We start from the raw sequence: 15,825 nt of genomic DNA, 5'->3' as shown, positions 1-15,825 counted from the left end.
AGTTTACCTCATTGTTAAGAAATGCACAGTTTTGTACCAGTGTAGTCAAATTTTTCAAAGCCTAATAGAAAATAATAATTAAGACACTCAGAGGTACTGTTATTCAACACATAACCAGCTATGTACCTCATCTGGAACTTTCTTGGCCTGAACAGTGACTTGCTGATACAGTGCCAGTGGAATTACAATTGAATTACTTGGAGTAAATTCCTATTAACAATATCATACAAATTGTCATATACATATAATAGCAAAATGTGCTGCTCTTTATTTTGTGTAACTTTTAGAATTTAGTTTAGAACATCAAAAGTGTCATGAAATAATACTAAGTACAACAGAGTCACAAATAAATCTATTCTTGTACCTTAACAGCTGTTTGTAATTCAGATATGTCAGACCCACACAGCGTCAGTGCAACAGCCTCACGAACATCTTTGTAACTCTTGCCATACAGGACGTACGAGTCAACTGTTACACTCTTCTAAATACAAGAAGTAGACAGGTAAGGTAGTTGTTACAGGAGCTTTGTATGAGTACCTGTTTTGCAGGTTGCAAGTGATGGGGTATCAGCCAGTTAAATGTTGGATGGTCAATTAATTTCTTTAAAAACTGCATGCCAAACTGTCTTGCAATGTACTTTATCATGAATTCGTGTGGCTGACCATGATAACTATTAAGACATACGTGTTTTATTTTATCAAACAAACGGCCAAAAATGCCTTCTTCTGATGGCGACTGAAGTGTTTCAACATCACCACTGGTGTGTTGGTATTCTGACAAACAATTAGCAGCAAAAGACAGCCCATATCTAAGATATGATATGGCTTCCAAATACTTCAGAGTAATAGTACCATCAGAATCTTGGTAAATGTCGTGACCTCTTCTGATTATTTCTAATGCAAATTCAACTCTGTTATTCAACAGTGCTTTTCCACTTGACCGTGAAAAAGCTGAATCCTACAAAAGTGAAAGACATGCCAATCACCTCTAACATCTCCAATGCTACTCAAATTCTGTTATACTGTATAGTAGACACGTTAGTAGTCATCACAGAAATAAAAGCACATCTACCACTAATAGGCAATGAAGCAGACCTAGAGGCCAAGCTGAAGCCTACTATTATAATTTTCAAGGAATATAAAAAATGCTTTATTCGGTAGGTCGATTCTTACCTCAAAACACTGCACACACAAGACATACAGATCTTGATCTTGCTGTGCTAAGTCTTGTGACCTCTTAAAGTATTCTTCCAGAAGAGCTTGTACATTAGTGGAGCTGAAACAGACAACACCATAAACTTACACCACACACTAAAATTTTTACACAAATATATTGAGATACTGAAAGCCCATGCATTGTATATGGAGTAGCTGAGCATCCAATAATGGAAAATAATCACAATCAGCTAATATTATGCAACTATTAAACACACATCCTCCAGATCATTTACAGATTTTTAATTTGTGTATATCAAACAGTACGGTAGTACTGTTTAAGTAGGAATTTCCCCAGAAATGAAGCGTGCCGCCAAAATATCGCCTTTTAAAAACCAGCTTAGAAACTTCTTATGCTACAAAAATCACCTTTACGGAATAATATTAATCCATCTAGCATCAAATGTAGCGCTAAAAACAACAAAACACTTACAAGTGGCCGGATATAAAATTTTTAAAAATTGCCCAAAACTCCAATTTTAGTCTCACTGCCTGACCATAGTTGCAAGCCTAGAGCCCAAACAAAGCAGCGCACAGTCACCATTTTACACCACAACAACACCAAAGCAGCACACAGTCACCATTTTACACCACAACAACAAACTCACCGGTGGGATATGCCTTTTGGGGTTCCGACGAGAGTACACCCTGTGCGCCTTGTCTTTTCTTTTATCTTCAATCAGGCTGCTTGTCTTCTTCTTCATCCAATGAAACCATATCGAGGCGTTAATTTTCCATCTAATCCAAAACAGCCAAGCTGTGAAAAAAAGAGTGCGGCCCTGAGAAAGGCTATGGTGAAAAAAGATGTGAAATCCAAGGTGGCCAAGAAATGGCTGTGTTAATGGTAAAAATTTTAATAATGACAATTCAGGTGAATTTGGTGCCACTTGGTCTTGGCACAAAATTCACCTGAATTGTCGTTATTAAAATACAAAATTCACCTGAATTGTCGTTATTAAAATTTATACCATTAACCTACCATCACAGCCATTTATTGGCCGCCACCTTGGATTTCACATCTTTTTTCACCATAGCCTTTCTCAGGGCCGCACTCTTTTTTTACAGCTTGGCTGTTTTGGATTAGATTTCACTTCTTTTTGTATTTGTATAACCTTTTTTTTTTTTCTTTACCACAGGAAGAAGAAAAGATGAACCAGATGTTAAATATTTCTGATTTTATCAGTAAATGTACAAATTATATATATATAATACATGTATTTATTACAGAACTCTCTACATGGTGGTTTCTTTGTAACTGAACACTCTACAAGGTGACTTCTTCTAGCTGATCTTTCTACAGGGTGAATTGTTTGTAGCTGAACTATCTACATGATGGTTTCTTTGTAGCTGAACTCTCTGCAGGGTGATTTGTTTGTATAGTTGAACTCTCTGCAGGGTGATTGTTTGTAGCTGAACTCTTTGCAAGGTGACTTGCTTGTAGCTGAACTGTCTAAAATATTAACTGGTTGCTGCTGAACTCCCTACAGCATAACTTGCAATGTAATAGAAGTCTATAATGGAGTAAGTCATGAACTAGGTGAATGCTCTATTAGGGTGACTGTTCTATTAGAGTATCTCGAACTCGCATTTGCTACACGGAGTTGGCTTTGGAATCATAAGTCAGTAGTTTGTAAACCGATTGTTCTGTACTACTGCAAGGACTTTCTACGATGACTATTCCAGCTACATACCAATTTTCAGCTCACTGCTCTAAGCGGTTTGCCTGGTAGGCATGAAAATTATTGGTATTTTTATTCACGAATCTCGATCGCGCAATTGTTATACACCTTCGGTTTCATGTCATATCTCCATAATCTTAATTTCGATTGTTTTCAAACCACCAAAAGGCACTCCTACAATGGTTGGTCTATCCATAAACCGATTTTCAACTCATTCCATGAAGTGGTATGCCCTGTAGGCGTGACAACAAATCGATCTTGTTTTACACGAATAATCGATCACAACCATTCACCGAATTTGCACCGAATTTGCACCAAATTTGATACCAGGATTCGTCATTGGACTCCCTTTATGTGTGCCAAATTTCAAGGCGATCGGAATACACGTTTGTGTTTTATAGCAATTTTTCAAAGTGTGTGAAAAGACAAAGAATAAGAAGAAAAAAAAACAAAGAAATAAAAACGAACTTTTGGGCACTCATATCTCGGAAATGGCTAAGGCGATTTTCTTCAAATTTGGTATGTGGGGTCGCCTACCTGGCGGGCACCTCTGCAGCAAAACTGGTTCCAATCGGATGAAGGATCACGGAGCTACAAAGGTGTGAAAATCTCGTTTTCTTTCTTCCTGTCAATACACTCACGGTGTGGCGTGCCAGCTTCTTGGGCCGCACGACACTACCGTGTGTCTTGAAATCAACACTTTCTTTAAGCAGCATATATAATCGGACATAAGACGCCACAAAATTATTTAAGGCGCTTAGACTATGCTACTGTACAGAAGTACCGGTACTCCACGATAGGTCACAACATCATGCCCATTCTTTATTCTATGTTTTATCAATCTATCAATCAAGACCACGATGACCACACCCCTTTTACACTAGCTGTATTTATGACCACACACTTCAAGTTGGTAGGCTGATTCAAGATACTCTAGTCTAATACTATGAATCGATCGAAACCACAATGACCACACCCCTTTAAGGGAAAGCACACATCTTCGTAGGCTGCCTCAAAATACTCTAATACAGCAGTCACCCTAATAGAATAGTCACATGTTTATAGCTAGCTGTATGCTTTTATCAAAAGCCAGTATATTAATAATTGTTATACCATGCCAAAGTAGGGATTTCCCACTGAGCTATACTGTAATAGCTACCATTGTTCATCTATTGTTTCACTATTTTTTATCACTTGGATTCCTGCTTCATTTTTAAATTTATAATTTTTAATATACTAATCACAGTGATTTAATTTGCCATACATTAGTCTCAATAGTAGGAGTGCAATTAATCCCAAATCGCATGGCCTTGTTTCTGTAATTGCACTGTAAAGTAGCCAATAAAATAGCAGAATCACAGAAGCCTTTTAAGTGCAACAAGAAAGTGATATAATGAATAGCCAATCAAAGAAGCTGACAATAGAAGCCTTTTAAGTGCAACATATGTAGACATTTTGAGTAGCCAATCAGAATTACTGACACGTGAAGCCTTTTAAGTGCAACAACAAATGATGTGATACAAAGAAGGATGATGCAATCACCTGATAGAAGTTAATGGCCACATAGAACTGGATAGATGTGTACTACAAACCACGAAGGGTGGTCACTATGTGATTAGTAGGCAATCACACGCATTTTCGTGCAATTATGGAATAATTGTACTCGTAACAGCCAAAATTGCACTCAAATGTGTGTGATTACCTATACTAGTACTGGTAGCTAATATTCCATATCACAGTTTCTGCTTGCATTTCAACATGTAGCACGTGTGCACATTAATAATTTCATATTACAGTGCAAATCTGTAGTCATGATACCTTTCTTAATAGACCCTGTATAAATGATGCTGTACATTTAACATTCTGCAACTTACTACAAGCTCTCTATTATAACAACAACTGATGCATACTTCAATTGTATTTGTAGGTAGCAAGCTTATTGTGATATGCATATGCTTACATAAACATATTACCTAAATTCCAACAACAGCTGCAGGAGATAGGATCTTATAACTGGAGCAGGATCTGTTTGTTCATTGTTGAATGGTGACAGTATTCTGGTAGATTTTCCTTCAGCAAACACAATATCCATCAGCATCATTATCAGATCACGGTCAGGAGGATTAGGCATGTTTGGTTCAAAGCAAAGAGTAGATATGACCTCCATAAAGAAAGAACGACACTGATGCCGAAATCTAGTTTGTCTCTGGATTAGTCTAAACAATTTATATTGCAATAATACACAATGTGATGCTCTCCTCACTGAAATTCATCAGGTGTTTCTTGACCTTCCATTTGAGTCGTATCTTGCCTATAGAGAGATCCATCGTTGCAATTACTGGATATAGTAACTATTTCTTACGATTTCCTGACATTTATATCCAAAGAGTCTATGACTTTCTTGATTTTCATCAAAGTAACTTTAGACTGAAAGTTTGGCTTGGCCAAATACTAAAGTGATAAATAAATATATGAAGATGCAGCTATATCATTATGTGTACAAAAGTTTCCTTTAATTTATACTTATATAGACAACTACACAATAATTACCGCCCATAGTCTTTTAGCAGAAATAATGATCTGATCTTCAGTAAACTTCAAACTGATGTGTTCAGCAAACATTTTGATGACACACATCCTCTGCCACTTATGCCTACACGAACAATATCATTATATACCCACTACAAGTATTCACAAACCTATTAGCAATTCTTAATTCTTCAGCTACGGTGTTTGGTTCAGTTTCAAAGCTCAGTACAGTATCAATCACATTGCTTATTTTATGCAACTTTCTGATCCAGTTCTGAACAGTATGGTGATCCCATTGGTTAAATTTTGGTGCTAAAATATCTAGCACTTCCTGTACTGCAAAATATGCCAAATTCTATGAATGAAAGCATAGAGAAAAAAACTTTACTTAGCAGAAATTATGTGACATATTATACAGTAAGTTTTGGGTAATCTGTATAGTACTGGGTGTACATGTCTGCAAAAAATCCATAGGCTAAAGCGTACTAGTACAATTAAAATTTATTAATTGAAGGAGTTCCAGCAATAAAAAGTATTGAAACAAGATATATGAATGATGGTAGCTATTACAACATAGTTAGCTATCTGGAAGTATCCCTATACATCGGATATTACCACCATCAGTTCAATGCCAAAGCAGGGGTTCTATGTTGTAGTAGCTAACATCATTCATATATTTAGTTTCACTACTTTTTATTGCTGGAACCCTACTTCATTAATTATACTAGTTTGTTGACTTTTTGTTATAGCATACCAATGTTATACACATGTGGCTATGACTGCTATATTAGAGTATCTCAATATCTTGAGTGAGTCATGCAATAATAGATTAAGGGGCATGGTTTGCCATGTCTAGTTTCAATAGCAAAACCACAGCTGATTGCAGCTAGATCAATAAGAGCTTGGTCACCGCATGCTTTGATTGTGATTGCTAAGAGCATGTCAGCATATTCTGATTGTTTGGGGGTATGGTCAGACTGAGCATTCGTTTTATAAGTGCAGCTACAAGTATCTACTCCACTTACAGTAGCTTAAGTGCTTCAAATAGTTTTGTGGCATTTAAGTGCGACTGTGGTCAGGATAGGCAGGCAGGTAGGTAGACCAGGTCAGGTTTTGGCATTTTTTTTAAAATTATATCCATGCAGCCGTCTGCATTTGTCATCTTGTTTTAGACTATTCTGTAAAAGTAACTTTCATCATGTATGATGTTTCTATGATGGTCTTTAATGGCAGCATTTTGGGCGGTGCACGTCCATTTGATCCTTTACATATTAATAAGATTCCACAATATAGATAGTCTTGCTGCTAACACAATGCATTGCCAAGACAAAGTTATACAGTCTGATATTGTTAAGTGTAAAGTTTAACCTCTGCTATAACATGTTATCCTACCGTTTATCACATACCATTTCAGCAGCAGGATATGGGACTGTCTTAACAAGCACATCAACTATACTGGGTTCCATGGATGCCAACTGTTGAAACTGCTGAATATGAGCTTTAACACCATCATATGCAACATGTACAGCAATGAGCAATTCAAGAAGATTTCCACTAGAACGAGTCTTCTGTACAACTGAATCAACAGCTTGATGAACCAACTAAATGAACAAAGAATACAAGGGGGTGGATGGAAACTTTGATCAGTAATCAACCACACAAAAAGGGTTAACAAGAACACAAATACACACACAAACACACAAACTGTACCAGGTACTATACCAATACAGAAATGTATTCAGATATTTCCAATGCAGACACTACAAAAACTAACTAAGTGTATCTGGCATGTGAGTAATACTCCATGGCTAAATGACTTGCAGGATTGACGCAAAAACAGGTGTCAACCAATACAGCATAAATATTTGAAACTATGTGTGCATAAATGGCACAACAAGGTACCTCAACTTCACATTCTTGGGTTGTCCTGTACACAGATTTAACAAAATCAAATAGGTACAAGTTGTATAATTCCAAGCATTCTTCTGGGTGACTTGAAAACTTTTCATCATTTAGAAATTCACCCAAGGCAGTTGTAGAAACCAAATCATATAACTGAGTATACATTGGAGCTCCAAGTTGTGCTAGGTGGAAATATTACAAATTCAATCATAGCAATATCAATGTGTTGTACAATGTATGTGCATGTCAGTGGCGTAGCCAAACCTTTTGAGATGATAGAGCCTAGCTACTCCTATAGATGTTTATGTTAGAGAGAAGGCATACCTTATGTTGAAAGCATACTAGCATGCCAACCTAAGGCAATCTGATGAAATGCTCTCCCAGAAAAATTTTGAATTAGACCTTCTGAATTGAATCTGAGAGCGATTTCAACAGTTTATCAGAATACTACTAATACTTATTTGACTGCTGTTTTACGGTGACTGCTCTGTTAGAGTATCTCAAATTTTATATTTATAGTACTGTGTTTCCATTCAATTAAACACCTGTCTCGATTATAAGCCTGGGGGTTTCCAGAGCCTTTGGAAAATAAATGCCTGGTCTTAAATAGAGGCTTGGGCTATTACTTGAGTCTACTGTCAATGGTTTTAATAGTTTCCCTTGTTGCTGCTGCTTCTTTGTACTTGAGTTTAGAACCTTCTGAGGGATGTGGGTATTATGAGTAATCACGTGAGTAGTCCAGACGAGTCCGAGTACATGCAGATATGTATGACACAACTATTTTCCAATCATTTTAAGCCTTGTCTTACATTTGTTTGTATAGTCAACACACTGTATCACAGTTTTCCTCACTGTATTCTATGCTTACCATTACAGTAATCCTCACACGAATTTGATTAAATTCCGGGCGTCAGTCGGACCAATCCAAATAAATTCCCGGTCTCAGAGTCAAATAAAGACCCTACTCGTTTACAGGCTGGGTCAAAAATGCTGGGAAGGAAATAAAAGCCTGGGCTTTTATATGAGGAAATTTGGTAGGCATTTTACTGATTACAAATTACATTCTCTGAAATTGAACCCGAAAGCGTACTTTAGCAGGAATACTTGCTTTACTGCTAAGTAGTTAAATGCACTTACTTGCAGAAGCAGTTGCATTGTTCCACTGAGTGTCAATAGCATCTTTTACTACCCAAGAAAATGGAAACTTGCAGGTGTAATCCGGGGATGCTAGTAATGTTCCTATACCAGGAACTTTTCCTTTGTAGTTCTGTTGTTGTTTTTGGCTCTTAGCCACAACATCATCGTAAGTAAATCGGCAGACTTGTTTGTTTGAAAAAATTCCCAGCCAAAGTTGAGCAATAAGTGAAGACTGATCATCCTTCATGTTATGAATTAGACTGAGGTTATAATTCTTATCAATGGAGCCCAATATCTCTGCAAATATTGGTACTATGACTTCATCAAATTTTCTAGACAAACAGTTTCTGAATGTACCACCTTGTCTCAATTTCTTTGAGTCCACTGACTCAATATATGCCCAGTCTTTAGCATTTGGCATGTCAGAATCTCTCTTAAACAACACACTACTAATGTGCTCAATAAGAATGTGATGAAATCTTGTTTCACCTACACACCATAAAACTGGTTTATACAATGTATGTATGTATGTACGTATGTACCGTATGTGGATAATTAGTTACTGTATGGAGTAAACTTGACAAACAATATCTCTTCTCAAATTATAGAATAGTACACAATTTAAGACATTCTTCATTTGGTTAAACACTTAAACTTCACAAATGCCACCACCCCCATTCCCCCTCCTGCAATGTACAACACAAATGAGTATTTCTCACAGCATTGTATGCTCCAGGTTACAACTGGCAATGTAATGTAGTGCTAAGCCAATATAAACACCATCCAGTGGTATATACTATACACACATCAAATTTACATACACCACACACTGTAGTACACTACTATTTGTATTACTGGATACTACACACATACATACCATCATAGTCGGCATCTTCACTCGGGATCAAATCAATTAGTAATTGTATTCTTCCAGTAGTTCGTTGTCTATTTTCTTCATTGTCCTGAAGACGAGATGCAGCTGTTTGGATTAGCTTGTGTATTCTTTTGGAAGCACTGAACAATGGAACTCCAGCTGGACTGCTTTCAGCTATAGCATTGGTTGTGACATTAACGCCAAATATTTCACTCATTGAGTGGTAAAAAGCATTGGGTAGAGTAAAACTAAAGTCCTTAGGTGGACTAAGGTCATCAATGTGAACTGAATACCATTGAGCTCCTTGGAACCCTACAAATTTGGTACCCCCAACTTGTTTGGGTAGTTGAACAATAAAGACAACATGAGTTGCTTGTAGTGGGACACAATGGCTAGTGTCAGTATTCATCTGTAATGTTGATACTCTTTCATCAATGATACGATGTCTGGCGCAAGCAATCAAGTCAATGTTCAGGTGACCAGCGTCACATTGAATTATCAGTAGGCAATCCTCTCCAGTATGACGTCTAAATATTGGTCTAAAAGCAAGTCATAATCACTTTAAAGTCACATATCCATATACATATGTATACCATTAGCGTTGTTTACTAACATTAATTGTTATTCACTAATTACATTTGCTAAGGAGTTTACTCAATGTGTCACCTTGCTACTATACAACTATATGCAGAAAAACATCTTTCCCTTTATACAGAACCCCTTAGTACCATAAACATGTGACACCTTGATCACAAGTATTGTAGTGGTGTCACTTACAGGATGACTTAGGCTCACATACCTAATTTTATTTGAGAAATCCATTTCAGTATCAAATTCTTGCAGAAGGAAACAGTGTACTTGATTAGACCTCAAGCCAAGTGAATGGTAAAGAAAATTAGTGTCAACACGTGACATCAAGTGACTGTGAGTTGTCACATGAAGTAAGAGACCCTCCTTAGGATTTAGAGGATCAAATAACTTTGCCTTCAGCAGATCACCAAGGCATGAGTGATATTGCTCCTCAAAGTATATCTTTACACAGTTATGGAACTCTTGGTCATTTCTTAAACCTTTTAATCTTACTAAGGAGTCAGGTGATGCAGTCTCTAGTAACAGACGCTTGCTTAGTGCCAATGCCTGCAAAAAATGCAGTGTTACTAATTTATGCTTAGAGCCTATTATTATTATAGTTTGCAGTTTACTATTATAAACGAAGCACGTAATTTAATCTTGCTACCAACCTTTGCTTTCCACCGTGCAAGAGCTTCATCACTAGTTTCACTCTCGTCATTCTTTAGCAGATGTGTCACTTGAAACACCACTGCAGCTGGAGTGTCATCTTGATACCCAACAAATGCATCTCCTACTTTAAAATTCCTGTAGTACAAATAATTACACAAGAGAGCAAAATAATTGAACTAACCTAACACAAGCGTATTTGTTTGCCCAAGCTTTTACTTCTTCCAAAAGTTGTTTCTGATTCTCAGTCAGAACAGTTGAGGTAACAACAAAGTGTTTCTCAAGTCTGTTGATTAGTGGTGTGGGGAATTCTTCATAAACCTTGTCCTTCTCTGCAATCAATATCAACCTAAACATATGAAATAGACAGTATCTCTGATAAAAATTTGAAGTTACAAATATATTTGTACAATCAATAACACATACTTGAAGTCATCATGAACTCTACATTTAATACGATGAGTCTGAAGACCGAGGTCTACATATCGTTTTCCTGGTAACAGAGTGTAGTACTACAGAAACGTAAAGTATACATGTATCCTGGCTAACTCTTAACAACACTTTACCTGGTTGAGTACATCATAGAGACTCTCATAAAGATTTTCTAAGTTGAGAAGTATCACATTTCTTCCTGTCTCCATACAAATTTTTATTTGGTTGATGTTGCGGCAAACCTAAGATGTTGTATTAAGACTATAGTGGTGACATATTAATGCTTTACATTTAATCAAGTTATCAGAGGTAAATTTTGAACCAGAATAAGTTCATATGCATGTAAACAGATGAAATAAAAACTATTACATGTGCACAGATGCCTGCAGATAATAGTATACCTGTGTGTACTCCATATCTTTGGGGAAGCTGCTGCCAAACAACACAAATGGTGGATTCTCTGCATTAAATAACAAGTCTTGTTGTAGGATGCGTAAAGCTGCATAATTTTCAGTTAAAAACAGCAGATAACGGCTTTCCCTAAAACAAAATATACATTAATATGTAACAGAGCTTTAAGCTCAAAATAATACTGAACTTACAATGCTTAATGTCGTGTATGCTAGCAAGATGCAAACAGTAAAATCTTACCCATGCCACGAAGTTTCTTTAGTTGCCAAACTTGTTTTAATCAAACCCATGGCTGAGCAATCGGGATACATTGCTTCTTTAAGCTAACAGTGACCAATACAACATATCATGCCATTGTACGGAGTAATGTATGTTCATATACATATGTGACAATATCATTCACCTCTACCATACCTACAAATTATTTACAGCTACATATATGCAGGGCGTATACATACATACACAAATTAATGCTGGGAATGGCAAAGAATGTGTTGTTGTTGTTGTTGTTGTTTTTTAATATGATGGAAATAAATTTTATAATGTGCAAAAATTTTATCATGGAAACGTCAAATTTTCTAAATTAAATGGCTTGGGTACTAATTGTATTGTATTGTATTAATGCTTTACAGTGACCAGCACTGAAGGTCTGCAGCAACATGTGTAATATAATCACCTTGCAACAGCTAACTGCTATTCAAGGTTAATACAATGCACTTACTGAAGGATCATCAATAGTATCCTTGATACTTGCTATGTGTATATTCTCTTTGAATATACCAACAGCATCAACTTCATCATCTAGTCCACCAAAATTTCTCTTGACAGCATGTACTAACTGTTCCATTGTCAGTGGCTGATTTGTTCTTTTCACCATCCAGTAAAGCATCTTAATTAAACTGCATGTACACAGCACTGAGATACACCATAACACACAGGATTACAAACCTGTAAAAGTCTCTTAATCCAAAGAATTCTTTAGGGTATTGTTTTTTACAGATTTGCAGGTAGGACTTGGCTAAAGGTTCAAAGTACATATCCAGACGATCTCTGTATTTGTCACTCTCAACTGAACAAATTCCCCTACACAAAAAAATCACAAACTTCTGTAGTGTTCTTTCAACATCACATACATGTTTGGAAATGCCACACACAACCATGCACACAACTACATATGTAGTATTTTACTTATGTACTTTGCACTAAGAATGAGTTCTTCTTTATTTGGCTCTCCTCTAGTCACCATGACACCACGATTCATCTTGGCAGGATCCAGTGCCCAGTTAGAAATACCAATAAAAGCAACTCTGTTCTCACGAGCAACAAACTATGTAAAACAACATTAATGTAGTGATAGAGGTATTAACAAATATAACCTGTGCATTACTATCAGCTCCACTGGTCCCATCTTCCAATAGTGGATGGAGTGCTTTTAATGGAAGACTTGGAGAGTCCTCAGCAAGGCCTACTTCGTCCAACACCACAACCGACACAAAACGAGTGGTGTCTTTATTTTTGTTAGCTTGAAATTTTGTAGCAGTACCAAACACTTCTAGTACACTTTCAGGTGTAGACAACTGACTACATTGGTAGGAGAACATCTTGACCTGTGAGAAAATTCAATGTAATAACATGAAAATTATTAACAGTTTGCGTACTTGTTTTAGTTCCTTTAAAAACTTAGTATGTGAAGTATGACCCTGCATGGAGTCTGCTATGATGGATTTAGCCAAAGATTTGGAGCTTCCAGGTTTACCAACCAAAAACAATGGGATTCTCAACTCAATACACACTACCATCATAAATACATTTTCTCTCAATGCAGCATTACTGGCAATATTGGGTCCCAACTTCATCTGTCTCAAGAACATGGTCTGGCACCTGTGGTGAAATAGCATAATAATTAATTCAGTAATATGCTCTAAAAAGAGTACTTCATAATTTCATCCAGAAATTGTTTTGTGCCTCCAGGGATAGACAAAGGTGCTACAAAGCGCTGAACTATGAAGTCTTCAAATTCCCTTCTGTCTTGAAGTCTTGCATGATAGCAAACAGCTACTGCCATCACTAAACTTCTTACAATGGGATGCAATGGCTACATAAATTATACAACACAATCTTCAACACATGCATGTAATGTACAGTATATAACATACACACATGCATACAAAAATATACGTAATAGTTATACCACGGGCACGAGTGCTTTGCCACATGTATACACACAAGCAAGGGCCTGTGCCCATGGTATAACTATATACCACGTGGGTTAATCACCTACACGTGTAGGAAACTGCTGGCATGCATCACAAGTGTATTACATATTGGGCCTTGTGAATTTCGATAGTGGGCACTGGAAACAACATAAGAATAACAATGCTAAGAGTTCAAACATATGCGCAACAACACGAGCATACGAAAAGTTCGATTGTGGGTCTATAGAGTGAGCAAGGAGACACAGGACATCAAAACACAACTTGATAATGATGGTGTATCACTGTTATACTGCCAGGTATTCACTATATGAGTAAATTATAGCCATGAATAAAATTACAGTCGTGCATGAATGCACTGACTTTCCTTTAATTTGAGGTGTGAAAGTGGTACATATATATAACATATATTTCTTGGTGATCTTACTGTTACATACTTAAGACTAGACAAGAGTACTACTGGTTCCAAATAGTTGGCCCATGGATAAAACCAGGCAAGTTAAAAGCAGTTCACCATGATGACAACAGATACATGTGTGGTATCCATACTAGAAAACTTCTGCTCAAAAAAAAACAAGTGTGCTGCTACCAACTTTCCTGGTAACAACTAAGTATCAGTCTCAGCCCAACTGGTCAAATGGAGGGACAATTTCAAAGGCACTTTTGGGCTTGACTATGGTGGGTGCTTATAGGTTGTCCTTAACCTATATAACTTTTGTCAGCTGTAATAAAGATTCATATATTCTTGAATAGCAATTCACCTTGTTCTCTAAATCTTTCAATTCTTCATCAATGATTTCATGTTTATCAACAAACCATTCAAATACAATCATTGCTCTTTCCACATCTCTGAGACTAACAAAACTACACTCATCCTACAGGTAAATTAAAATAGGCACATTTGCACTATTAAAGTTAAAACTCACTCGTCTATTTCTCATGTACAACTGGGAAGTAGCCAACACATGTGATACTGTATTCTGAATTTGCTGACTATTAAAATGTGACTTGAGGTGGTCATTCTTTCGGATCTGTTGGCAAGGAAATTACAGGATCCAGCTATAACCACACAGTAAACTTACGCGGTCCTTCACAATCTGCACAGTATAAGCTTCTTCAGTGTTATCCGTTAACTGTCCAAAGTCATAGACCAGTGGCTGCATACTTGGAGGCAAGGCCAGCACACGATATACCAGCTGTCTCAGTGGTATTGAGCCTACACACACACATGACACCAAGTAAGCAAAACTTTCCTCCCCTGTGAGTGTACACACCATCTAGGGACAAAACTTTACAGCTTTTACTAAAATTTAATCAACAAAATTTAACAAAATATGTAGGTAAGACTAACAAACAAAGATGTTTAGATATAGTTGGGGTGTACAGTCGAGACACAGAAATTTAGTTGCATGCTGAAGACGTCTGCTGACAAAATGGTGGTCCGAACAGTATGTGAAGCAGACAAGAAACACAGCTAATAGAAATCGTTGCATTTCATGTACAGTCATTTTCCTTATAGTGTTAGATTTGTAAAGTCATTGATATACGTTCTTTTCTAGATTTCATCAACTGTTTTGTGGAGCAAATTAGTTTTGCTAACCTTACAAAGCTGTCAACATTAAAAATTATTCATTTCAACAATAAAATGAACAGTTGTATATACAAGTACAAGGAAAAATTAGGAACTTTCAGGATCACATCACAGCAGAAAAAAAGTAGCGAAACAAGGAAGATGACCTACACCTGCAGCAGTATAGGGGAAAAGTTTTGATGAGCGAAACTTTCGCTGATTACATGGGTTTTGTGAAAAACCCTTCCCCGCAAATGCACATGGAAAGTCCTGCAGCAGCCCAGCTTCTTTAGTGGGTCATGCCCATTTATTGGGATTGTACATCACTGTCTGTAGCTACTCATACATGGAGCCACTCGTTTAGTAAAGGCATGCAAGAAGCCATGTGCATTGCTGTGTGTACGCCCAATGTAGAGTCACGCCCACTTTAATCGATCGTCAGGTGCCAGAGGATGTATGCATCATAATTATCATGAACCACATCCACTTAGTATCCTCATGGAGTTTTTGAGCGCCTTAATATGACAAGTGAATAATAATAATGGCATGTGTGGTGTGCCACTCAGGGACGTAGCCAGGATTTTTTGAAGAGGGGTTCCAACAACAGTATTGAGTTACCAGAAGC

At 37.0% G+C, this 15,825-nt stretch overlaps 1 protein-coding gene across 1 annotated transcript in view; it reads right to left on the bottom strand.

Annotated features, from left to right (window-relative positions):
- Nucleotides 1–15,825, bottom strand: part of LOC136261922 (E3 ubiquitin-protein ligase rnf213-alpha-like) — a 132,326-nt gene that overhangs the window by 53,467 nt on the left and 63,034 nt on the right. The window contains exons 37-47 of the mRNA XM_066056016.1: nucleotides 14,713–14,846; nucleotides 14,557–14,661; nucleotides 14,392–14,505; nucleotides 13,352–13,512; nucleotides 13,076–13,298; nucleotides 12,794–13,024; nucleotides 12,614–12,744; nucleotides 12,366–12,500; nucleotides 12,139–12,316; nucleotides 11,658–11,740; nucleotides 11,408–11,546 (exon numbers count right to left, since the gene is read on the bottom strand). Coding sequence (XP_065912088.1) covers nucleotides 11,408–11,546; nucleotides 11,658–11,740; nucleotides 12,139–12,316; nucleotides 12,366–12,500; nucleotides 12,614–12,744; nucleotides 12,794–13,024; nucleotides 13,076–13,298; nucleotides 13,352–13,512; nucleotides 14,392–14,505; nucleotides 14,557–14,661; nucleotides 14,713–14,846 — 1,634 coding nt within the window. The remainder of the gene's footprint in view (nucleotides 1–11,407; nucleotides 11,547–11,657; nucleotides 11,741–12,138; nucleotides 12,317–12,365; nucleotides 12,501–12,613; nucleotides 12,745–12,793; nucleotides 13,025–13,075; nucleotides 13,299–13,351; nucleotides 13,513–14,391; nucleotides 14,506–14,556; nucleotides 14,662–14,712; nucleotides 14,847–15,825) is intronic.

The sequence above is a fragment of the Dysidea avara genome, chromosome 7 (genome assembly GCF_963678975.1).
Source record: "Dysidea avara chromosome 7, odDysAvar1.4, whole genome shotgun sequence".
Lineage (NCBI taxonomy): Eukaryota > Metazoa > Porifera > Demospongiae > Dictyoceratida > Dysideidae > Dysidea > Dysidea avara.
The sequence above is the reverse complement of the archived record's forward strand: the minus strand, read 5'-3'. Positions and strand labels throughout refer to the sequence as shown.